General features: G+C 42.1%; 2 protein-coding genes across 2 annotated transcripts in view; one reads left to right on the forward strand and one right to left on the reverse strand.

Annotated features, from left to right (window-relative positions):
* The first annotated feature begins 456 nt into the window (after window positions 1-456).
* The window catches only part of cacng2b (calcium channel, voltage-dependent, gamma subunit 2b), a 38,221-nt gene continuing 12,572 nt past the window's right edge, over window positions 457-26,105 (forward strand). The window contains exons 1-2 of the mRNA XM_058065959.2: window positions 457-2,058; window positions 20,842-20,925. Coding sequence (XP_057921942.1) covers window positions 1,848-2,058; window positions 20,842-20,925 — 295 coding nt within the window. The 5' untranslated portion in view covers window positions 457-1,847. The remainder of the gene's footprint in view (window positions 2,059-20,841; window positions 20,926-26,105) is intronic.
* ift27 (intraflagellar transport 27 homolog (Chlamydomonas)) overlaps window positions 10,001-26,105 on the reverse strand; it is a 42,725-nt gene continuing 26,620 nt past the window's right edge. Inside the window, exon 7 of the mRNA XM_058065987.2 lies at window positions 10,001-10,796. Within this exon, the coding sequence (XP_057921970.1) occupies window positions 10,773-10,796 (24 nt within the window). The 3' untranslated portion in view covers window positions 10,001-10,772. The remainder of the gene's footprint in view (window positions 10,797-26,105) is intronic.

The following is a 26,105-nucleotide window of genomic DNA, read 5'->3' on the forward strand; positions in this document are numbered from 1 at the left end:
ATCTAATTTTTTAAAAAACTTTTTTACAAAGTGAAAAATACATGGAAACTCCACAATGAGATGGCCGAGGGTGGAATTGAACTCGGGTCTCCAAGCTGTGAGCCTGTGTGCTCCTAAAATAAATACAAACCCCTAAAACGACTACATGAGGGAAATGCAGAATAAACACAGAATGAACACAGAATCTAATTTAAATCGATTTTTTTTCAAGCTTTTTTACAAAAAAAGACATAATAATATCAAAGTGACCCCCACTTCCTTTGATTTATGAAAAAGTTGGGCCAATCCTGTAAACTATAAACCTTCTCAAAGGTTCCAGTGGTTTTTGTTCACCTGGGACAAAAATCAGCATCAGAAGCGACTTGTTGAAAAAGGACATTTTTATTTTTTATGAACAGCCAGCTTCCTCTTCATCCTCCTCTTCCTCCTCACTGGTTGTGCCGATTTTTTTTTTATCTTCAGCTTCTAAACATCCTCCTCCTCCTCCTCCTCCTCCTGCTGCTGCTGCTGCTTCTCTTCTTTTCCATTCCTCTCTCAGCTCCGGGAAGAAGAAAAACGAGGATGTGTTGCTCGACCTGAGATTTGATCGCATCTTCGGAGGAGCTGAAGGAAAAAAAAAAAAAAAAAAGAAAGAAAAAAAAAAAGATCGACGTCTCCGCAGAGACAAAAAAAAAAAATCATCAGAAGAAGAACTGAGATGATTTGGATGTGACGACAAGCTGGTTCTGTGATGTGTGCATGTGGACGTCATATGACCGACTGAGGACCGCCTGGATGCGGCAGGAAGGAGGCTCACGCACACCGGGAAGCATCGACCGTCACCCCGCGTCTTCCTCGCTTCATCGCGGCTGCATGAGCGCCGACGCTCGGCCTGCTCTCCGCCTGGATGCGCCCATCTCCGCGTAGCAACCACGCACTGACGCTGGAGCAAGGTCCGGGGACCACGTATGGAAACTGGGACCAGAATTTTAGAAGAAAGGAACACTAAGCAAGCTGTTTGAGCTCCAGAATCTTCTTTTTCTTGTCTTTTTTTTCTGGATTATTTCTGGGGGGGGGGTGTCCATGCTTGGTTTATTTTTTAAGAAGAAAATGCTTATGGTGGATGATTTAACATCATCCGGCACCGGGTTCTCCGTTTAAGATCTTTCACATGTTCTGGGCCGTGCCAGCTCAAATGTGACACCTGACATCTTCGGAGATGCTGGAGATGTGTCGTTGGCTGATGTTGGCGTCGAGGTAGTCCCATCCCGAATTGAACCAGTAGCGCTTCTGCCGTTTTCGTAGGCCGGGTCCACGTCTAAAGAATACAAAGCAGCTGTGTGCGGTTCTTCGTCCCTAAGAACCCATGCACGTGTTCTGGTTCTACTTAGCAGATAGGTCAGCTCCAGTGTGAGGAAGAGGAGCAGAGGAAGTCGATCCGAGCTGTGGAAGTCGCTTCCGGAGTCCGTGGTTTTTTGGCCTTCCAAGTCCACAAAGTAGGCCTCCATCCCAGACCACCCCCCCCCGCCCCCTGTGGGACCTGCTTTTTTAGGTCACTTGTTGTTCCACTTTCACCACTCAAAGTTTGACCTGCCCCCCCCTCGCCCCCCCAGGACAAACACCACCACCCTTAAACGCGCACATTTTATTTCTCACCTGGTCAGTGCCCCCCCCCAAAACCAACCATACGATTTCCTCCGAGCTCCCCTAATTCCCCCGCCCCCCCAGCGGCCCCCCGCTACCACCGCCGTCCGCCCGAGGCCGCCCACCCCCCCTTTTCCGAGCTGGCGTGGCGACGCAAACTCACAAATATTTACTTCCTGTACGTGAAGAGGAAAGGGGGCCCCCCTTTCGTGGAATGCGGCAATATGGGCGTGTTTGACCGCGGAGTTCAGATGCTGCTGACCACGGTGGGGGCCTTTGCCGCCTTCAGCCTCATGACCATCGCCGTGGGCACGGACTACTGGCTGTACTCGCGTGGCGTCTGCAAGATCAAGAGCACCAACGAGAACGAGACCAGCAAGAAGAACGAGGAGGTGATGACGCACTCGGGTCTCTGGAGGACCTGCTGCCTGGAAGGTGAGCTGTCAATCAGTCGCCGTCAACTTTCTAAGGTTGTCCCAGGTCACGTGACCATCGTATTTGGTGCGTTGGCAGTGGAGGGCTTGCTGAGGACGATACGCGCATCAGTGTGCGCCAAATCACTGTTAGCATGGCGCTACCCAAAATTTTGACATTTGTCCCTTGGTTTGTACCACTTTGCTCAGGCATAGTAAGGGACACCAGGGATGCCTTCTCCGAGGTCCCGAGATGTCCCTAGACAACAACAACATCCATAGGAGGTAAACAGTTACAGTACGTAGGCCTAATACAGGAAACGCTAACTATAGGGAAACTGTGGAGGTCAAACAGTAAGGGAACTAGTTGGTTAAACTATCTAGTAGGGCAACCAGTAACTAGTTAAACGATCTAGTAGGTCAAACAGTAACTAGTAGGGAAATAGTTGGTTAAACTATCTACTAGGTCAAACAGTAACAAGCAAGAAAATAGTCAGTTAAACTATCTAGTAGGTCAAACAGTAACTAGCAGGGAACTTGTTGGTTAAACTATCTCGTAGGGCAAAGAGTAACTAGCAGGGAACTAGTTGGTTAAACTATCTAGTAGGTCAAAATGTAACTACTAGGGAACTAGTTGGTTAAACTATCTAGTAGGGCAAACAGTAACTTTTAGGGAAGTAGTTGGTTAAACTATCTAGTAGGTCAAATGGTAACTAGCAGGGCATTATTGGGTCAAACTATCTAGTAGGGCAAACAGTAATTACTACGGAACTAGTTGGTTAAACTATCTAGTAGGTCAAACAGTAACTAGTAGGGAAATAGTTGGTTAAACTATCTAGTAGGTCAAACGATAACCAGAAGGGACATAGTTGGCTAAACTATCTAGTACGTCAAACAGTAATTAGTAGGGAAATAGTTGGTTAAACGATCTAGTAGGTCAAAATATAACTAGTAGGGAAATAGTTGGTTAAACTATGTAGTAGGTCAAACAGTAACTAATAGGGAAATAGTTAGTTAAACGATCTAGTAGGGCAAACAGTAATTAGTAGGGAAATAGTTGGTTAAACTACCTAGTGGGGCAACGAGTAACTAGCAGGGCATTATTAGGTCAAACTATCTAGTAGGTCAAACAGTAACTAGTAGAGAAATAGTTGGTTAAACTATCTACTAGGTCAAATGGTAACAAGCAGGGAAATAGTTGGTTAAACTATCTAGTAGGTCAAACAGTAACTAGCAGGGAAATAGTTGGTTAAACTATCTAGTAGGTCAAACGATAACAAGAAGGGACATAGTTGGTTAAACTATCTAGTAGGTCAAACAGTAACAAGCAATGAAATAGTTGGTTAAACTCTCTAGTAGGTCAAACAGTAACTAGTAGGGCATTATTAGGTCAAACTGTCTAGTAGGGCAAACAGTAACTGGTAGAACTAAGAGTGTTGATCAAACAGCATTAAGTAGGGCAAACAGTAACAAGTAGTTCAAACAGTAACTAGTAGGGCAAACAGTAACTGTTATAGCAAAGTGCGTTGATCAAACAGTAACAGGTACTAGGTCAAACAGTAACAGGTACTAGGTCAAACAGTAACAGGTGCTAGGTCAAACAGTAACAGGTACTAGGTCAAACAGTAACAGGTACTAGGTCAAACAGTAACAGGTGCTAGGTCAAACAGTAACAAGTACTAGGTCAAACAGTAACAGGTACTAGGTCAAACAGTAAGTAGTAGGGCAATAGTAGGTCAAACTATCTAGTAGGGCAAACAGTATCTGGTAGAGCAAAGAGTGTTGATCATACAGTAACAAGTAGGTCAAACTAGTAAAGTATTACTAGGTCAAACTAAACTAGGTAGAGCAAAGAGTGTAGTTCACACAATAACTAGTTGGAAATGGTTTCCATGACTTTGTCCCCCTCAGCAGTAGTAATGTGTGGATGGATACTGAAGTATGGATACTGAAGTATGGATACTGAAGTATGGATACTGAAGTATGGATACTGAAGTATGGATACTGAAGTATGGATACTGAAGTATGGATACTGAAGTATGGATACTTCCGATACCGGCTCTTCATGCTCTAAAATGGATTCTCTGACTAAAATAATGAATGAATGAGATTGAATGAGAATGATGGGATTGTGTGTAAATGGTGTGTGATTAGTTGGGACTACTTTTTTCGGACCGCCGCACCTCCCAAGTTCCCAAGATTCTTGAAAAGACAGGGAGCTCTGTTTGTTTAAGGAGCAACTTGAAAAAAAAAAAAAACACTCATCAAAGATCCTCTATAAGACAGGAGTTCTGTTTTAAAGAATCTACTGCAAAAAAATGTTTGTCAAGGATCCAAAGATCTCTTCTTTATGACAGGAGCGCTCTGCTGTATTTAAGAAACAACTAATAAAGAAACCGCTAGTCAAAGATCCTCTACAAGACAGGGGTGCTCTGCTGTACTGAAGGGTCTCAAAAAATAAGACAGTGCTGTTGTGTTTTTAAGAATCTACTCCAAAAAAAAATACTTGTCAAAGATCTCCTATAAGACAAGTGCTCTTGTTTGCTGTGTTTAAGGAGATACCGGAAAAAAAAAACGAATACAAGATCTTCTATAAGACAGGAGCGCTTTGCTGTTTTTAAGGATCTAACTAGTCGAAGATCCTTTATGACTGGCTGTTTTGAAGGACCTACTAAAAAAATGTTAATCAAAGATAATCTATATAACGTGTGCTGCTCTGTTAAAGGATTTATAGCAAAAACACCAGTCAAAGATTGTCTACGTGACAGGAGCACTGTGCTGTATTTAAGAAACAACTAATAAAGAAACCGCTAGTCAAAGATCCTCTATAAAACAGGGGTGCTCTGCTGTACTGAAGGGTCTCCTCAAAAGACAGCGCTGTTGTGTTTTTAAGAATCTACTGCAAAAAAATACTTACTCAAAGATCTCCTATAAGACAAGTGCTCGTCTGCTGTGTTTAAGGAGATACTGGGAAAAAAAAAAACATATACAAGATCTTCTATAAGACAGGAGCGCTTTGCTGTTTTAAGGATGTTTTAAGGATTTGAAGATCCTTTATGACTGGCTGAAAAAAATTGTTAATCAAAGATAATCTATACGACGTGTGCTGCTCTGTTAAGGGATTTATAGCAAAAACACCAGTCAAAGATTGTCTACATGACAGGAGCACTCTGCTGTGTTGAAGTACCTAGAGCAAAAAGACTAGTCAAAGATGATCCAAGTGTGTATTTTACTTTGAAGATGAATGAAGGTTGTTTCTGACCGTCACCTGGTGTCATGTGACCTCGTCAGGTTGGCAGTGCGAGCCCGATTGGTCATGTGAGATCACGTGATCGAAGTCCTTTCCCTCCCCCGTGCAGGCTGTGCTATCTTTACCACATCTTTAGCGCGTCCAACGTCTAACTCAGCCAGTTTAACCAATGCCGAGTCACACTTTGCTCGTGTTGCCGCGCCACCAGTCACGATCCCACGCCGCGTCCTCGTGAGTCGGGATCGTTCCCGGTCTCGTGTGTGTGTGTGCGTGTGTTGCGGCGATTACATTAATTATGTTAGCGGCCGTCATTGGCGCTAACTTATATCTAAAGCAATTGACTAATGCCGTGTGGAATTCTGGGGGGTGCAGCATGTGTGGGGGCGGTGAAACCTGTGATTGAAAGTCATGTGACCAAATATGATGATATCATTCATAACTGATGACAAAGTCGCGCTGTCAAGTTGGCCACTTCCAGTGTCTTGCATTAACCTGACAGTACCAACTTTCCTCGGGGACGGCTGGCGGCCGTCAGCGATCCGAGTCTCGCGCCAGAGAGATCCGGTCGAGGCGGTCTTTCATGATGGATCTGGCCCCCAGGTGGTAGAGTCTGGTTCTGAGGCGCAGATCGGAGTGGGCCCGAGGGCGCGGTGCCGTGACAGGTGGAGCTCAGCGGTCTCTAAGTGCCGCTATTAATCTCCATCATGGCTGCTCTCGCCGTGTGTGACAGCAGATATGTTTCTGGGAATGTGCGTGTGCGTGTGCGTGTGTGTGTGTGTGTGTGTGTGTGTGTGTGTGTGTGGAGCAGAACTCCATTTGACTTTTCATCATTTTTCTTACAGAGGACATCTGAAGTCAGTGAACCTCACAAGGTTAAAGTCTATCTAAGCTGTGCTGACAGACCAGAACGACTATTATACCGTTTTTTTTAAAAACAGCATACGACTCCAGCGAGCTTTTCAACACACTTTTATCACTCTTCAATTGCCACATCATTAGGTACACTTGACGGGACACTTCCTGGTTCACGCTGACGAACCATACACCCAACACACAATCAAAGATAATCTATATGACTAGTGATGTGAATACGAGATAACCACATAAGCACATAAGCAATGAGGATTGGCTCAGGTTTAGTAAGATTGTAAGATTGCGTCTTCAGCCAATCAGAGAACTTGGGTGGGCGGGTGTTTAGAGCACATAAGCAACAAGGATTGGCTAACAACTCAAACCCACAGAAACACCTGTCGACTGCAGTAAATGCAAACTTCTGCAATGTAATGGGGGGGGGCTAATGTTACTTTTACTGGTAGCTTGTTACTATTGTAGTGGAGTAACTCAGTTAGTAATTCAGTTACTTTTTGAGTTACTAACTTGGGGGGGTCGAAGTTACTTTTACTGGTAACTGGTTACTATTGTAGTGGATTAACTCAGTTAGTAACTCAGTTACTTTTTGAGTTACTAACTCGGGGGGGCTAAAGTTACTTTTACTGGTAACTAGTTACTATTGTAGTGGAGTAACTCAGTTAGTAACTCAGTTACTTTTTGAGTTACTAACTCGGGGGGGCCTAAAGTTACTTTTACTGGTAGCTAGTTACTATTGTAGTGGAGTAACTCAGTTAGTAACTCAGTTACTTTTTGAGTTACTAACTCAAAGGGGGGGCTAAAGTTTTACTGGTAACTAGTTACTATTGTAGTGGAGTAACTCAGTGAGTAACTCAGTTACTTTTTGAGTTACTAACTCGGGGAGGGGCTAAAGTTACCCTAAATGGTAACTAGTTACTATTGTAGTGGAGTAACTCAGTTAGTAACCCATTTACTTTCTGAGTTACTAACTGGGGGGGGGCTAAAGTTAATTTTACTGGTAACTAGTTACTATTGTAGTGGAGTAACTCAGTGAGTAACTCAGTTACTTTTTGAGTTACTAACTCAAGGGGGGGGTGAAGTTACTTTTACTGGTAACTAATTACTATTGTAGTGGAGTAACTCAGTAACTCAGTTACTTTTTGAGTTGGGCTGAAGTTACTTTTACTGGTAACTAATTACTATTGTAGTGGAGTAACTCAGTTAGTAACTCAGTTACTTTTTGAGTTACTAACTCAAGGAGGGGGGGCTAAAGTTACTTATACTGGTAACTAGTTACTATTGTAGTGGAGTAACTTAGTGAGTAACTCAGTTATTTTTTGAGTTACTAACTCAAAGGGGGGCTAAAGTTTTACTGGTAACTAGTTACTATTGTAGTGGAGTAACTCAGTTAGTAACTCAGTTACTTTTTGAGTTACTAACTGGGGGGGGGGGCTAAAGTTACTTTTACTGGTAACTAGTTACTATTGTAGTGGAGTAACTCAGTTAGTAACTCAGTTACTTTTTGAGTTACTAACTGGGGGGGGCTAAAGTTACTTTTACTGGTAACTAGTTACTATTATAGAGGAGCAACTCAGTTAGTAACTCAGTTACTTTTTGAGTTACTAACTCAGGGGGGGCTAAAGTTTTACTGGTAACTAGTTACTATTGTAGTGGAGTAACTCAGTGAGTAACTCAGTTACTTTTTGAGTTACTAACTCGGGGAGGGGCTAAAGTTACCCTAAATGGTAACTAGTTACTATTGTAGTGGAGTAACTCAGTTAGTAACTCATTTACTTTCTGAGTTACTAACTGGGGGGGGGGGCTAAAGTTAATTTTACTGGTAACTAGTTACTATTGTAGTGGAGTAACTCAGTGAGTAACGCAGTTACTTTTTGAGTTACTAACTCGGGGGGGAAGTTACTTTTACTGGTAACTAGTTACTACTGTAGTGGAGTAACTCAGTTACTTTTTGAGTTACTAACTCAAGGGGGGGCTAAAGTTACTTTTACTGGTAACTAGTTACTATTATAGAGGAGTAACTCAGTTAGTAACTCAGTTACTTTTTTTGGGAAGTAACAAGTAACTAGCCCTGTGATTGGCTGGCGACCAGTCCAGGGTGTACCCCGCCTCTCGCCTGAAGACAGCTGGGATAGGCTCCAGCACCCCCTGCGACCCTCTTGAGGATAAGCGGTAGAAAATGAATGAATGAAGTAACTAGTAACTATAACTAATTACTTTTTTAAAGTAACATACCCAACACTGTATATGACAGGAGCCCTTTACAGTTTTTATTGATCTAGAGCAAAAACGCTAATGCTGCTTAATGTGTACAGTAGTGTAGTTTGTGTGTACAGTAGTGTATTGTGTAGTAGTAAGAGTGTGTACCAGGTCAGGCGGCAGCCTGCTATTGAGTCATGTGTACAGTCATGTGTTGTGTAGCAGTGTAACGGATGCCAGCCGGTGCGGCCTTGCAAGTGTACGTTTGCCAAACCTCAATCGCTCAACGGTACTCTCCTGTTATGAAGGCCCTGTGTTCAAGCGTGAAGCAGGTTGGTTACCGTAGTAACGTACCGATTTGTGTAAACGGTCGCATGTTGTGTCGTAGAACGGGTGTGTATGAGGTCATCGTTAACGCTGGATGGGAAGGTGCTTACTGTGTCTTGCCGCCACGGGAGCCAAAGGGAGCATGTGGAGGCATGGTACTCGGAGTATGTGTAGTGTGTACTTGTAGCGTGTACTTGTAGGGAGTAGTAGTGTAAATGAGTCGACACGGATGGTGTTCTTTGTAAGCTACATGAGTCAGGAGTGTGTGTGTTATATGAGACATTGATTAGTGATGATAGACTCAGCAGTGAGTCAAAACATTATAACACACACACACACACACACTATGGATGTACAAAATACATGTATTGCCTTAAGTCAACTTTGTTTTGAATATGGATGAGCTTGTTTTGATTGACACTGTTCATTACTATTGATTACTCTTGATTACTATTGATGACTATTCATTTCCATGATTATGGGGTGCTTAACCAATGAGATGGATGACAAGAACAACAAAGAAATGAAAAATAACAGCCCACTCTCGGCCATCTTTGTGTGGAGTTTGCGTGTTCTCTCTGTGCATGCGTGGGTTTTCCCACTCCGGTTTCCTCCCACATTCCAAAAAACATGCTAGGTTAATTAGCGACTCCAAATTGTCCATAGGTATGAATGTGAGTGTGAATGGTTGTTTGTCTATATGTGCCCTGTGATTGGCTGGCCACCAGTCCAGGGTGTACCCCGCCTCTTGCCTGAAGACAGCTGGGATAGGCTCCAGCACACCCCGCGAACCGTGTGAGGATAAGCGGTAGAAAATGAATGAATTAATGAAAAAATGGCAAAATTAACTGAAATACGTCATTAAGACGGCTGCACGGTGGACGAGTGGTTAGCGCGCAGACCTCACAACTAGGAGACTCTAGTTCAACACCACTCTCGGCCATCTCTGTGGGGAGTTTGCATGTTCTCCCCGTGCATGCGTGGGTTTTCTCCGGGTACTCCGGTTTCCTCCCACATTCCAAAAAAACATGCTAGGTTAATTAGCGACTCCAAATTGTCCATAGGTATGAATGTGAGTGTGAATGGTTGTTTGTCTATATGTGCCCAATCCAGCTGACAGCTGGGATAGGCTCCAGCACACCCCGTGACCCTCGTGAGGATAAGCGGTAGAAAATGAATGAAAAATAACAGGAGCAGAGCGACATGCTAGCCATTCCGCTTGGCTTTCTTGTCCCGGGAAACCCCTGCCAGACTTCATTTTTCTTAATGGAATTCTGAGAGCCGGGATGCAGCTAAACCACCCCCCCCCCCACTCACCCTCACTCCCGCCCTGCTTTCTTCTTCCATGCTTTTGGATCCTGCCCACATTCTGGAGGACTCGATAGTGGCCCATTAATCATCAAGAGGTGCTTTGCATGAAGACAGCACAGTCCCACCTTCAGAAGATGTTAGTCATTGTTGTTTGTCCGTGACTAATCCGTGTTGTCATGGCGACTGTTGTGTGGCGCCCCCCCCCCCTGCTGTATCATCCCGGTATCATGACATGGAGGAAATAATCTATCAACGGTGAAACTATTCATGCAGGTCAGTCATTATAACCATGGCAACCAGGAAGCCGGTCTAGTAGCTGGTTTGGGATTGTCAGCAATGTTGGTGGTTGAATATTTCGAAATGCTCGTGCCCAGCCGAAGGAGGCGAGACGTCTTCGTTTTGGCCTTCGTGTGACAAACAGCCGCTCGATCATTTTAACATTCTACCGACTCAACAAGTGAGTGAATAATCAATAGATTAATCAGCCTTGAACCGGGGCGCCGAGTCAGCAGAATCATATGGAACAATAAAGCAGCCAGAGGATGAAAAGCACCCGCTTACCGTCGGACTGAGTAATGAGTAGCTGTGCCATTCTTGTTAATGAGGTGAAAAATGGCTTTGGGCAAGCTTGATGCCAGTTTCTTCCAGGAGGTTGGTGGGCACGTTGCTTCAGGTGGTGAAGGTGGTTTCACGGAGGGCATCCACTGTCTGGAACTGATGGATATTTTTGTAAATATCCGTTGCCATCCATCCTTAGATGTTCTCCATTGGATTTAGCTTATTCAAGTCCTTTGTGCAGCGTAGTCCTGTTGAAAAAGCCACACAGACAAGAACCGTTTGACGCCCATGCACAATCTGAAGCTCCATTGTTCCATTGAAGTATCATGATGACTTGGGAAAACATCTCAGGTGGGATCTCCTTGTCATTGCAGTAACATTGGAAGCCATCAGGACCGTCAAGGTTTACATTCTTTTATACACCTTTCAATGCTCCATGTTTGGTGCGCTACAGTGCGATTATTCAGAACTAATGTGATATTTTTTTTTTGTATGATGACAAAATGTCCGTATGATTTTTATAAAGGTTAATAAGCACAGAAAAAATTCTAAAGTCAAAGTGCTTCACAGGCTTTGTGGCATCGCCGTGGTTGCCTGGTTTCATTCACTTCCAGGCGCCCGGTGCAGGAAACCGTGCGACAATCAATCACACGGTTACGACCCATTTCTAAATATTGGCTGACAAAACGTGAGCAGGGCTTCTCACGACTCGGCAAAGTCAATAAATCCTCATCCCGCTCAGAGAGGACCAATCAAAGAAGCACACGCTTGCAGAATCCAAGATACAGTTGTGTGAAAAAATGAGGACACCCCATGAGAGAACTACTGTCGTCCATATCGTGCTTCCAATTACGCTATTTTTTTTAGTTTTTCAAATACAAAGTCCATTATGCCGTATTATTAGCCAGACATGTACGTATTTTTTACCAAAATTTGCCAAACCACACGGCACGACAAGCTATAAAACTTATGACAATTTGTAAAACATCCAAACGTCACTTCCTGTCTGTCACCTATTCTGTTCCTGTACGAGCACCGCAACAGGAGTTTTATTTATGCCTTATATAGCTGATTAATAAGTAATAAGAGTGTAAAGGTGACTGTAGGGGTGTTATCTCATTCTAGAGTGCTCTAATAATGTCGGAGGAAGCCGGAGTCCCCGGAGAAAACCCACGCATGCACGGCGAGAACATGCCAACCTCACACAGAGATGGTTGCGGGTGGAATCGAACTTGGGTCTCCTAGCTGCGTGGCATGCACGCTAACCACTTCAGCACCGTGCAACCTCTCTAATAATGTTAAAAAAAATGTACAGGTCCAATAGGTTGGAAACTATGTTTTGTATGCCATAACAATGAAAATATTCTATTTATAATTATGGAATCGTACTTAACACGGTCGGGTCTGGAAGTATTAAACGCCCTAAACGAGGGATTACTGTACTCCTGAAGTGCTGCACACAGAAGAGTGGAAGTGTGTCTAAACACACACCCCTACTGTGTTGCCTGTGCTATTATTTAAATTTAAATACACCACATGCTGGCATTGTTATTAAACCCCAAACTTGAAATTTATCACAATCTACGCTACAAAACACCCACTGTTTCGCCCAATCGCCACAAAATTACGCACCACTGTGGGACTGACAAGCACATGTGTGTAAAATGTGAGCAAGATTGATTGAAAAACATGGCCGCCATCAAGTAAAACGTAACTAATTGAGTAATGATAATATAGCTTTGAAGGATATCTGTATTCCATGTATGCTAGCATGACTTAAAACTGCCTGATGATTTGCAGAATTTAACCTCTATTAGGCAACGCTATCTGTCCCTTGCGGATACTGCTTAAAGCTGCAAGCAGCATTGAATGGGTCCTTGCATAAAGTGTATCCACGATATTCTTCATCGTACCAGGGTATCATCATCAAAGCATTTTCAAATAAAGGGGGGGCGGGGGGTCACTAAAAAAAAAAAAAAAGAAAACACACACAATGGGACACCCGATGGGTTTTAGTCCACATTTGACCTCTATTAGGCAGCTACATTGGTCCCTTAAGGACATTGCTTAAAGCTGCAAGCAGAATTAAAAGTGCCCTCACACCAACCGCCATATTCTTCATCATACCTGGTTATCATAAGCAGCAATATCAACAAAATCCACACAGGGGGGTGTCACAAAAAAAACACACACACAATGGGACACCCGATGGGTTTTAGTCCAAATTTGACCTCTATTAGACATTGCTTAAAGCTGCAAGCAGAATTGAAAGTGCCCTCACACCAACCGCCATATTCTTCATCATACCTGGTTATCATAATCAGCATTTTCAACAAAATCCATATGGGGGGAGTCACTAAAAAAAAAAAAAACACACACAATTGGACACCCGATGGGTTTTAGTCCAAATTTGACTTCTATTAGGCAGCTACATTCATCCCTTGCGGACATTGCTTAAAGCTGCAAGCAGAATTGAAAGTGCCCTCACACTAACCGCCATATTCTTCATTATAACTGGTTATCATAATCAGCATTTTCAACAAAATCCATATGGGGGGGGTCACTAAAAAAAAAGACCACACAATTGGACACCCGATGGGTTTTAGTCCAAATTTAAGCTCTATTAGACAGCTACATTCGCTCCTTGCGGACATTGCTTAAAGCTGCAAGCAGAATTGAAAGTGCCCTCACACTAACCGCCATATTCTTCATTATAACTGGTTATCATAATCAGCATTTTCAACAAAATCCATACGAGGGGGTAGGGTGGGGGGGGTCACAAAAAAAACACACAACGGGACACCCGATGGGTTTTAGTCCAAATTTAAGCTCTATTAGGCAACTACATTCGTCCCTTGCGGACATTGCTTAAAGCTGCAAGCAGAATTGAAAGTGCCCTCACACCAATAGCCATATTCTTCATCATACCTGGTTATCATAATCAGCATTTTCAACCAAAGCCACACCGGGGGGGGGGGGGGGGGTAAAAAAAACACACAATGGGACATCCGATGGGTTTTAGTCCAAATTTGACCTCTATTAGACATTGCTTAAAGCTGCAAGCAGAATTGAAAGGGCCCTCACACCAACCGCCATATTGTTCATCATACCTGGTTATCATGATCAGCATTTTCAACAAAATCCTAATGGGGGGGGCACAAAAAAAAGAAAACACACACAATGGGACACCCGATAGGTTTTAGTCCAAATTTAAGCTCTATTAGGCAGCTACATTCGTCCCTTGCGGACATTGCTTAAAGCTGCAAGCAGAATTGAAAGTGCCCTCACACTAACTGCTATATTCATCATAACTGGTTATCATAATCAGCATTTTCAACAAAATCCATGCGAGGGGGGGTCACAAAAAAAAACACATGGGACACTGTCTCTGACCACTGTCTCCTCTTCAGGAACAAATTGGTACTACAAGAAGTTGTTAACATTACTACGAGTTAGTAAATATGGCTGTTGTGTTTTGTTTTTTTTTACGAGCACGCAGCTGACGATGAGGCCGTTAGCGCTGATAGCGACGAGCGTGTGCAAACGCAACGACGTGTTTACGCCTCCTTTTTATGACACGGTGAATCCACACTCATCTTAATTTGATCTTAATGGCGCTTAATTTGTCCATCGACTCACTTGAGGCTGGATTGATGGAGGGAATTAAGCGCCTTTATTGCAGCACGCGGCGAGGGAGGGCCCGCCACGTAACGCTGACGTTCAGATTTTTGCGACCCGCAATGCACACGCCGAGCGTAGCGGAGGGCGTGTCAAGCTACAGTGAACACATCACAACAGGTTACAATAAGTCTGCTTTGTGTGTGTGTGTGTGTGTGTGCCGTCAGCCATGTTTGACAGACCACCGGGGGGTGCGCGCCGCTGTTTGTGTACATGACCAAGTATGTGTGTGTGTAAGGAACGCAGGGGGGTACAAGTGTGAGTGAAGGGAGGTCCGTGTGGGGGGAGGGGCAATGACTCATCCACTGCATGGGCCTCTGGCTCTTTGGGCTGCCTCGCTCGCTCGCTCGCTCGCTCGCTCGCTGCATAGCAACGGCTGTTCAAAGGCTCACATAGGTCCGTAGCAACCGGCGCTGATGGCCTATAAACACTGTTAGCGGGTCACAAAGACACAAACCGGTCTTTATGTGGACACGTTTGTGTACGTCTTCACGGGAGGACAGTTAACAAATCAGGACCAGCTGGGGCTTCGCTATCAAATCGGTGGATGTCAGTCAAAATATTGCAAAAATAATTATTTGGAAAAACTAACATCAAAAATTGAAGTTGATGTTAATAATAGGCATTTTTTACCGATACGAAAAAATCTGAGTACCCTCACAAGTCTGAATTACTTCTGGACAAGTTATTGTCCCTGCGAAGACGTCAGCCCCCGTGCTTGTCAGTCCCCTAAAGGTGTGTACTGGTGTGTTTTCTTGTGCCACAACATTTTTTTGTGCCTCCGATTGTTCAGTGAAGGTCACACGCGTCGGCTGGTCGCTCACTGGCGCCCCCTGAGGGGGGAGAGCGTCAGTGAGGAAGGAAGGAAGGACGGAAGGAAGGAAGGATGGAGCAGGGGGAAGGATGTAGCGTGAGGAAAGGAAGCAGGGCCGTCAGTGTTGCTGCAAATAACTCTGTTATTTATGGTTGAAATGTTTTGCCTCGATTCGTTGTCTGATCCCACATTTGAACTGCCCCCGACCCCCCCCCCCCACCCCACCCCCATTCCCGAGCACCTTCTGCACCCCCGCCGCCCTGTTTCGCTGCACTCCATCTCTGTTGGACTGGACTTCATGTCATCCTGTCCACTGGTCTTTACTTTTCCTTCATTACATGTTGGGTCAGCGACTCACCCCCCATGCGCCAACATGACCCCCCCCCTCAATGCTCCCATACCGCCCCTCACTGATGCTATTCTCTGGCATAGTGTTTCTTCAGTAATGTTACATAACATACATGCAGTTTCATTGTGTACCCCATGCGCTCATTATTTCACTTCTATATCTATATTTATTCATTTGTTATGTTTGTGTTATTTATGTTTAGTATATTAAAAGTAATTATAATTATTTTTAATACATTTTTAATACACCACATGTTGCCTCTGTTTTTCACCCCTGTAAGTCGGATTGACTTGAAATTTCTGCTCCATGTCAACGCACTCTTTTTTTAGGCGGCACGGCGGTCGAGTGGTTAGCGCGCAGACCTCACAGCTAGGAGATCAGGGTTCAATTCCACCCTCGGCCATCTCTGTGTGGAGTTTGCATGTTCTCCCCCGTGCATGCGTGGGTTTTCTCCGGGTAGTCCGGTTTCCTCCCACAGTCCAAAAACATGCTAGGTTAACTCCAAATTGTCCATAGATGTGAGTGTGAATGGTTGTTTGTCTATATGTGCCCTGTGATTGGCTGGCCACCAGTCCAGGGTGTACCCTGCCTCTCGCCCGAAGACAGCTGGGATAGGCTCCAGCACCCCCGTGACCCTTGTGAGGAAAAGCGGTAGAAAATGAATGAATGGTTATTTTTAGCCTTATGCATTATTTTAGCTGTTTGAAGATGAACTATATCAGCAAGTTGAAGTATTTGTGATTTTAGAAATAAGGAGTTAGTATGTTCTCTGTAGGCGGCATTATGAATTATCCTTACTGACCTTTTTTGCAGTACATTTAATGAGTGAAGATTGCTTTTATATAGTTATATTGTCAGATTTGAGCAGGATTGGATAAAAAAACATGGCCGCTATCAAGAAGGGACAACTTACTAATCGGTGTATATGTACGCTATGTTTCATGTACGCTCGCAGGTCTTACAAAGCGTTTTCCCAACAACCCGTAGGTGAGTTGCTTTTCATAGCTACCTAGCTTCCTTCTAGGATGCAGCTGATCCCAGGTCAGCGTCAAAAACTAATTCAGTCTTCAATTGTCACACGGGTCCACTTTAGACATCCTCACAGCTGCCTCTTCAGCGTTTTTCAGCACCGCATCAAAGCGTTTATTTATTTATTTTTTTCTCGTGGCTGAGAGCGCTTAAAAAGGGAATATAGACGTTATTTACCAATAACATCATCTTTAATGGATTCAATTATTAATATGGACCAGGGTTCGATTCCACCCTAGGGCATCTCTGTGTGGAGTTTGCATGTTCTCCCCGTGCATGTGTGGGTTTTCTCCGGGTACTCCGGTTTCCTCCCACATTCCAAAAAAAACATGCTAGGTTAATTAGCGACTCCAAAGTGTCCATTGGTATGAATGTGAGTGTGAATGGTTGTTTGTCTATATGTGCCCTGTGATTGGCTGGCCACCAGTCCAGGGTGTACCCCGCCTCTCACCCGAAGACAGCTGGGATAGGCTCCAGCACCCTGTCGCGACCGCGACATTTGGAATGGGACTCCCGTTCTTGTCTTGTGGTCTTGTGCAGGTTTCTTTGTTCACACTATGGCCTGAATGGGGATTCCTAATCATGGTGCCCACTTTGGACTCTGCTGGTCAATTACATCGCCATGGTTACACAGAATGTTGTAATCTATAGATAGAACACTTGACCTTATTGAGACTTTTCCTGTAAAAAGTTTCATTTGAAAACTGCCTTTTGTGTTGAGTTGTGTTGTCACTGACTAATATTGACATTTCTTTGATGGACTGAAATATTTAAGTGTTACAAATACGCAAAAAATAAGTAACCTGGAAGGGGGCAAACACGTTTTCCCACCACTTTATATCAAGGGAGAAAATCGGAACCTACATGGCCCTACCAGTCATGATCCACAAATGGCCAAAACATACAACAGTGGTGAACCTTCCCAAAAAAATGACCCCAAAATGACCCCAAGAATGCAGCAACGACTCATCCAAGAGGTCACAAAAGACCCCACAACAACATCCAAAGAAGTGCAGGCTTCACTTGACTCAGTTAAGGTCAACGCTCATGACTCCACCATAAGAAAGACACTGGGCAAAAACGACCTGAATGTTTCTAATCATGTGACCTATTGTCATACTTGGTCAGTGACGTCGCCATGGTTACACAGAATGTTACATGGTTACATTGTATAAATAGAACATTAGTTATGATCCAGAGGTGTGTGGGGAGGTTTCGCACTGTTTGTCCAGTATTATTTGCATCAGAATGAGATAAAAATAAAAAACTATGAGGAATAACAAGATGGGCTTGCAGGCCCATAATAATTACAAATCTGACAAATTTGTCTTTGTAATAAATTCTAGCATCCTTTGTAAAGCGTGTGTGGTTTGACGGCAAAATCTGAGTGTAAAAAAAAAAAAACATAGCTGTGTTTTCCCGTTTCACAATTTTTCTCCTTCCTGCAAATGTGACTTTTTTGATGAACTATTCAGAGAAGACGCGGGGTGTTGGTGTGGGCGACATGTTGGCGCGCCGAGGAACGGAGGACGGGAAACGTAGCGACGACTTAGCAGCTCTCTGAGGTGTGAAATGTAGATTGAGTTGTTTTTGGGTTTGATTTGTGATGCTGGGATTGTTCTGCTTGATGGAAATTCAATCATCGCTCTTTTGGAGGCCATATTTGGATTCACACTGTACGTATGGCCATCATTTCTAACCACATGTTTTGTTTATGTACGGTATCCTCACATGTTATAATAAGTATTCATGAATACTCAATAGCAGCATCTCAATAAGATTCAGGATCATTGTCCTGCTGCACAACCAAAGTTGCTTTCAGCTTGAGGCTGTGATAAGTGAATTTGTCTTTAGTGATAAGTGAATTTGCGCCAAGTAGTATTTGTTGTTTATGAATGGAATATTTTTGTAGTTCAAGCATAGAAAATCTGTTGATTTTTTTTTTTTCTTCAACTTTTTGTATTCATTGTATAACCTGGGGCGACACTAGTTTCTGAGGACGGGGGGGCTAAGCAAAACCAGTGGACAGTGATCAATTGTAATCATAATCATAATCATTATTATATTGGTAATGAACCTATTATATATAGTATTAGCCTGCTTTTGCCCTCAGATATTTTTTTGGTAAAAAAAAATAATAATAATACGTTTTTTGTAAAAAAAAAAAAAAAGTAATAAAAAGATTTTTTGTAAAAAAAAATTGTAAAAAAATAGATTTTTTTTGTAAAAAAAAATAAAAATAAAAAATATTTTAAAGCATATATTAAAAGAAAATCTATACAAAATATCAAATTATTTAGAGGGACTTGAGAAAATTTTTATTTTTTTTGTAAAAAAAAAAAGATTTTTTGTTTAAAAATTAGATTTTTTGTTTAAAAAATAGACTTTTTTGGTAAAAAAAATAAAAATAAAAAATATTTTAAAGCATCTATTAAAAGAAAATCTATACAAAATATCAAATTATTTAGAGGGACTTGAGAAATTTTTTATTTTTTTTGTAAAAAAAAAAAGATTTTTTGTTTAAAAAATAGACTTTTTTGGTAAAAAAACTAAAAATAAAAAATATTTTTAAAAATCTATCAAAAGAAAATCTAGAAAAAATATCAAATTATTTAGCGGGACTTGAGAAAATTTTAAGGGTGCTGAAGCCCCCCTAAAATAGGCCTAATGACGCCACTGGTATAACCTCCTCCAGTGTCAGACTTTGTCCAATAATGGACTCTGCTTAAACACGGAGGAGGACATACTTCTGTTCTGCACCTTGCAGGTCAGGACGTCTCCATTGTCCACTTATCTGGAAGAGGGGGCGTGGCCTGTCACCTATGCATGAATGATTTACACCAATAAAATGAGACCCGGGTTCCCCTCGCACACATTGTCATGAGCCGATGAGAGAGGCCCGCTTGTTGGCTGACCCCCGTGCTGTTAAAGACGCGTTAATGTAGTCCAGCAGCAGACGTCCTGGTTGAGGAATTACACGCCGCACTCCCTGCGTGTTGGACAAATGGCGCCTTTGTTCTTTGCGCTAATTACAGCTCTCTTTACGTGGCAGCTAAAGCTGCCTCTGCAGAGGTGCGCGTTGTCGTGACCTCGGAGCAGAGCAAATAAAACAATTGCTTGATCTCCTTCACACGCTAACGTCTCTTGTGTGGACAAAAACATCACAGTGAGCGTCCATGTCTTACTGACTACTCAGTAGTGGGAACCACCACTAAAGACTTAACATCCCATAGTGTATTTTTCACCCATTTTCACCAAACATTTGGAATAATATGAATAAAATAGCGTGTTGGATCTGAGTCAGCCTTGATGGTGCTGGAATTTAAAAGTGCTTGTAGTAAACGCTACTGCAGGGGGTGAGAAGCTAGCAATGGTATCCCACAAGAAATTACTGCATCTCTTTTTAATGCCGTATATTGGAAAAAAAATCACAAAGTAGCAAACTGATTATTATATTATAAATAGGGTACACTTGGAATAACACCTTTCAGTAAAGGTAAGGTAAACAAACGCCTCTTTTCATCGAGTGGTTAGGGCACAGGCCACACAGCTAGAAAACCCGAGTTCGATTCCACCCTCTGCATCTCTGTGTGAAGTTTGCATGTTCTCCCTTTACGGGTACTCCGGTTTCCTCCCACGTTCCAAAAACATGCTAGGTTAATTAGCCACTCTAAATTGTCCATAGGTATGAATGTGAGTGTGAATGGTTGTTTGTCTATATGTGCCCTGTGATTGGCTGGACCCCGCCTCTCGGCCGAAGACAGCCGGGATAGGCTCCAGCACCCCTGTGACCCTTGTAAGGATTGGGGGTTAAAAATGAATGAATGAATATTGAGTATGAGTATTTATGCCAAAATGTTGTGTTGCTGCTGGATGTTCACAGTATCCCAGTGACACTGTTTGCTTTCTTTTCCTAAAGACGAAGGTTTTAGACCACAACAACAATGGGCGAAGTGACTTATGTCTTTTGCAGTGATCATTTCGCTAATATCTGCTTCCAAAAAACATCTTTAGAAGAAACATTTGGCTTGAAAATAATGTTTTGAAAAGACCACTCAAAGATGGTCAAAGATTACATAATGTCTTCTTAACACTATTCCATGATATCGACAAGGCTGAAAAGCACCATATGTTAACTTTTTTATTTAATTTTATTTTATGGGAATAAAGTCTAAATATGGGAATAAAGTTATAATATTATGGGAATAAAGTTATAATATTACCGGAATTAAGTCAGAACACTGTGGGAATAAACTGAAAATATTATAGGAATTCGTCCTGAATTTCAGACAGCTGTCTGTCGGCCTGACGACGCGTTTGATGCTCTTCTGCAGGTTGCAAAGTGCTAAAACCATGCTAACGTCACGTGATGACTGATGTAACGACATGTGTGAAAATGTAATCCCTCCTTTGTGTCTCCCAGGTTCCTTTAAGGGCATGTGTAAACAGATAGATCACTTCCCGGAGGACGCCGACTACGAGGCCGACGCTTCCGAGTACTTCCTACGTGAGTGCTAGCGACTCTTTCCGCCGACAGTGCACGCTCCACGGACACTTTATTAGGTACACCCGTACAAGCGAAACAGATAGTGTTATTGATATTAGTTTTACAGCATTATTATATATTATTATTATTAAATACATACAGTATGATATTTTAAAATAATTCTTAACATATCTTATTTCATTTATTTATTTGATATAATTTTTTATGAAAAAGTTATATTATACAGTATGAAAGAACACTATAATATATACTATATATATACTACTATACACTATATATACTATAATATATACAGTATTTTTCAAAAACATTTAACAAAAATGTTCCCAATTATATATATCCCAAATATATATATCCAAACCAACATCTCAAATTTTGTATTTTATATATTTTTTTAATGATGTATAAAATATTAAAATATATTTATGAATACATTTAAAATGATAACAATGAAAAAGATTATTGTTGAGTGAGCTATTACATTAAATAGGGTATGACTGACGAAAACTGATGATGATGAGGATGATGATGATGATGATGATGATGACGACAGCTCTTGTACTGGATGGGAATGATGTGATTCCAAGCGGATGTTCCTAATGAAGTGTGTGTGCAAAGTGATATTTCCATGAAGCTGATCACCATCACTATTTCATCACATGACTGTTAGCATGTAGCCACGTAGCCGCTACGCCATGGACGTATATATTTGAAAACATCACAAGACTTTGGAGGAAGTGGAAGAGCAGCTTGTATCGCAAGGATGGCGTTACTCAAGTGTTGACCTGTTGAACTTTTGAGGAAGTGGAAGAGCGGTGCCGATGGGGACGGGAGCGGGCGGCGGCGGAGGTGGTGGTGGTGGTGGTGGTCCACAGCGTGGAGCGAGCGAGGAAGCGAACGTTTGTGGAGGTGAAGGGCGAGGAGAAGGGTACGGAGTTTGTGTGTCTCCCAGCGGCCCGCCAATTAGGACACTTTGGTCTATAAATACTCCCGGCTTCCTATGTGGGTCAAACCTTCCTCTCCTCCTTACTTCCTCCCATCCCTCGCCTCCTCCCCGCCCATCTGTTTGTCCATCTCCGCCGAGGCCCGACAGCTGGTAGATGGCGGGCCGGGCGCTGGAGCGGGACGTGATGGAGGGTCGGGTATCAGTAGGAACTCTTTGGGCATTTAGCTCTCTTTACCCAGACGGCCATTGAACACACCACAGCGGCAACACAACCAATGTTGTAACAGCGTTGTAAACAACCAGCTGAACATTTGAAAGCGCACACAAAGCTGGATGGAGGTTGCCATCTTGTGGAGTTCATGACACATCAGGGGGTTGCCTACAGCCACAGCTGTTAAGACCAATGTTTCACCGAATTCAGCATATCGTTTCCTGCGAAAGGATGCAACTTCATCTCAGTGCATGCTCCCTCCCAATTTTTGTTATTGTTTTTGCCAAATATTTCATATTTAATAATTAAATGTTTTTTATTAAAATATTTTTAATTTATTCCCACAATATTAGAACATTTTCCCCAACAACGATGAACTCTTGATTTAAACACTCATATTTTTTCTTTAATATTTCAAGTTTGTACTACTAAATTGAAATTATTTTATTCCATATTACGAGTTTACTCTCATAAAATTATGACTTTTTTCTCTTTATATTTTGTCTTTATTCTAGTAAAATCACAACTGTTTTTCCACCCATAATAACAACTTTATTTCTATAATATTTGGACTTTATTCTCCTAACATTAGATACTTTTTCTCCAACTTTATTCCGTGTTTTGTTTTTCATATTTGGACTTTCAAAAAAATTATATTTATTTAAATTTATAATATTTAAATATAATAATTTTAATTTAACAATTTAAATTTATAATATTTATATAATATTTACATTTAATTATGTTATTATTCCTCATAATTTTGGGACATCATTTTTGTATTTTTTATTTGGACTTTCAAAAAAATTATTTATATTTATTTTAATTTATAATATTTAAATATGGGCGGCACGGCGGTCGAGTGGTTAGCGCGCAGACCTCACAGCTAGGAGACCAGGGTTCAAATCCACCCTCGGCCATCTCTGTGTGGAGTTTGCATGTTCTCCCCGTGCATGTGTGGGTTTTCTCCGGGTACTCCGGTTTCCTCCCACATTCCAAAAACATGCTAGGTTAATTAGCGACTCCAAATTGTCCATAGGTATGAATGTGAGTGTGAATGGTTGTTTGTCTATACGTATGTGCCCTGTGATTGGCTGGCCATCAGTCCAGGGTGTACCCCGCCTCTCGCCCGAAGACAGCTGGGATAGGCTCCAGCACCCCCGCGACCCTCGTGAGGAAAAGCGGTAGAAAATGAATGAATGAATATTTAAATATAATAATTTTAATTTAACAATTTAAATTTATAATATTTACATAATATTTAGATTTAATTATGTTATTATTCCTACATGTTAAATTATAGTTTCCAAATGTTTTTGGACACCTCTGATCTAACTAGGGATTACAGCTGTGTCTGGCTTTTGTAGACAGAACCGATGTTGTAATAACAATAAGGAGCAAACTGCTGAGTCAGCAGTTGATTAGAAACAACAAGTGTCACACGCATGTCTTTTACATCATCAACATTTTAAAGCGCATGCAAAGAAAAGCCGCCGGATGCTAACCGGTCACTGCTGTCCTGTGGAATTCTTCATTTAAAATAAAAAATGACATCCGGAGGTTGCCTACAGCCATTGCTGCTGATGCCAGTTTGACCCTGGAGCAGATGATTTCTATTTATGAGGTTTCCGAATCTAAAAGACAGATCGTGTATGGCCGTGGAGGTTCCACTTTGCTCTCTTTTGGTCATCTTGCATGTCACGCCAGCACATTTGCTGTCCGCTGACCTACATTAGCATAGAGACAGATGCACTCGCCGTGCTGCAGGATAAAGACTCCAGCATGCACGTCCTTCCTGCCGCTGTGAAATGTCCAAGATAACGCTCCACATGCGTATGTATTCCAGTTTTTGTCAAAGTAATCATTTATTCATTTTCTACCACTTTTTCCTCACGAGGGTCGCGGGCATGCTGGAGCCTATCCCAGCTGTCTTTATTTTTGAAAATGTATTAGACAAGATCACTCGATTATGCAAATAAGACAGACAGAACGTCAAGTGATTGGTCATCTTTGACCTTTGACACCTGCACGCCCTCTGAATCAGCAGAAACTTGAACAAAACCTTTAGCTGATATCACAGCAGCCATTGATGCCACGTTTCTTTCTTGAGGCTCCGTTTGTGTACATACGTAGCACTCCTGTCGTATAGAGGATCTTTGACAAGTCCTTAAAACCAACAGAGCCCTCCCAGAGCAGTGTTTTCTCCACCAGTGGGACCCAAAAGTGGGTCTGGCTGGGCGGCAGGAAGCCGAGAAAGCTTTTACCGAACCTCAGTTACAGGAGATGCATTGTGGTTTCTGTCCTGGTTGTGGAACACTGGACCCTTTACCCTTGTTAGGGTACTATAGGGTGCCCATGTGGGAGTTTACCCAACTGGTGCAGATGCAGATTTAGAAAAGGCATTGGACCATATCAAGGTGTAGTTAAAATTCTGCAAAACAGCTACAAGGGAAAGGAAAATTGTACATATATACTCTACAGCAGGGGTCTCAAACACGCGACCCGCGGGCCAAATGTGGCCCGCAGGACACTAGTTTGCGGCCCCCGCCTTGATATAAAGTTTAATGTTAGTGCGGCCCGCGCAAGTTTGATATGGATGCTGTATGGTATCATGTACCCAGAAAAAATTATTACGTTTGATTAATGTTCATGTTAAAGGTTAAATAACTGTTAATAGTTATCCTCCCTATCCGTGTGGAAGTGGTAAGTTTTTGGCTATTTAAGTTTAAAGGAAATAACTTGAAGGCTACCGTTTAGGTCGCTAGCTCTCTAGTTTGCGAGTTAGCATGTGTCTCAAGACCCTGCAGTTGCGCAATATGTTGTAAATAAAAAGAGTATAAATGTGACTATAGTCGTGTTTTGTCATGTCTACAGGGCTCTAATAATGCTTTGTTCATTTTAATCTGAAAAAAAAATTGTTTACCCACCAACTACGTATATGTGGTTTCTTAAGTTTTTATTATTCGCCGTTTTATTATTATTATTATTATATTTATTTATTACTGATTCCTTTTCTTTATTCTTGATTTGCTTATTTATTTTTCATCTTATTTTGTGCAGAAAAATAAAAATTAAGATATTTGAGAACAGTGGAATGTTTTATCAGAGCTTTTATTGTAGAAAATCTGTTTTTAATAAATACGTTTTTTTTTTTTTTGGAAAACCTGATGCGGCCCAGAACTTGCCCAGACCCTAGCTCCAGTGGCCCCCAGGTAAATTGAGTTTGAGACCCCTGTTGTAGAGTAAGGGAAAATGTGGGTCCCAACGTGGGACCAGTTAAGAACTAAATAAATGCAGTGGAGGTCTTCATTGTATTGTAGATTATTGATTATTGATGATATCACAGCATAAGATAATAACTTAAAAGTGTTGATTAAAGCCCCCCCCCCCTCCAGGGAGTGTTTGTGCTAATGGAGAATCAATCTAAAACACTCGGAAGTCCAAATGATGACCACGTTGGAAGTGGAGCATGACCCGAGAAGATACTGGGGCCACTTGTGTCATGTTGACGTCCTCATTTACTTTTGGATTCTCTCCCCCTTTTCCTTCCTGAGGGGTCATCATCATCATCATCATCATCATCATCATCATCCTCCCTCAGCCTCTCCGAGACGCTCATTCCCTCCCTCCCTCCCTCCCCATCGTGGTGTCGCTGTGTGGATGTTCTTATGTAAGAGAGAGCAGAGAAAAGATAGAACACAACTCTGCCCCCCCCCCCCCCCCCTCCTCCCTCCCCCAACACCCCCTCTGGAGAATGCAACACAAGCTTAGCCTTCTGGCGTACTCTTGGATTCATCAGACAGATGATCACTCCGTACATTGTATATATTGTATATATTGTATATATTGTATATATTGTATATATTGTATATATTGTATATATTGTATATATTGTATATATTGTATATATTGTATATATTGTATATATTGTATACATATATTGTATATATTGTATATATTGTATATATTGTACACTAGAGAAAACTCCATCTTATATTTTTATATTCATTTGGCCTCCATAAC

This window comes from Doryrhamphus excisus, linkage group LG9 (genome assembly GCF_037039965.1).
Source record: "Doryrhamphus excisus strain RoL-2023G ecotype Guam linkage group LG9, RoL_Dexc_Guam_v1.1, whole genome shotgun sequence".
Taxonomy (NCBI): Eukaryota; Metazoa; Chordata; class Actinopteri; order Syngnathiformes; family Syngnathidae; genus Doryrhamphus; species Doryrhamphus excisus.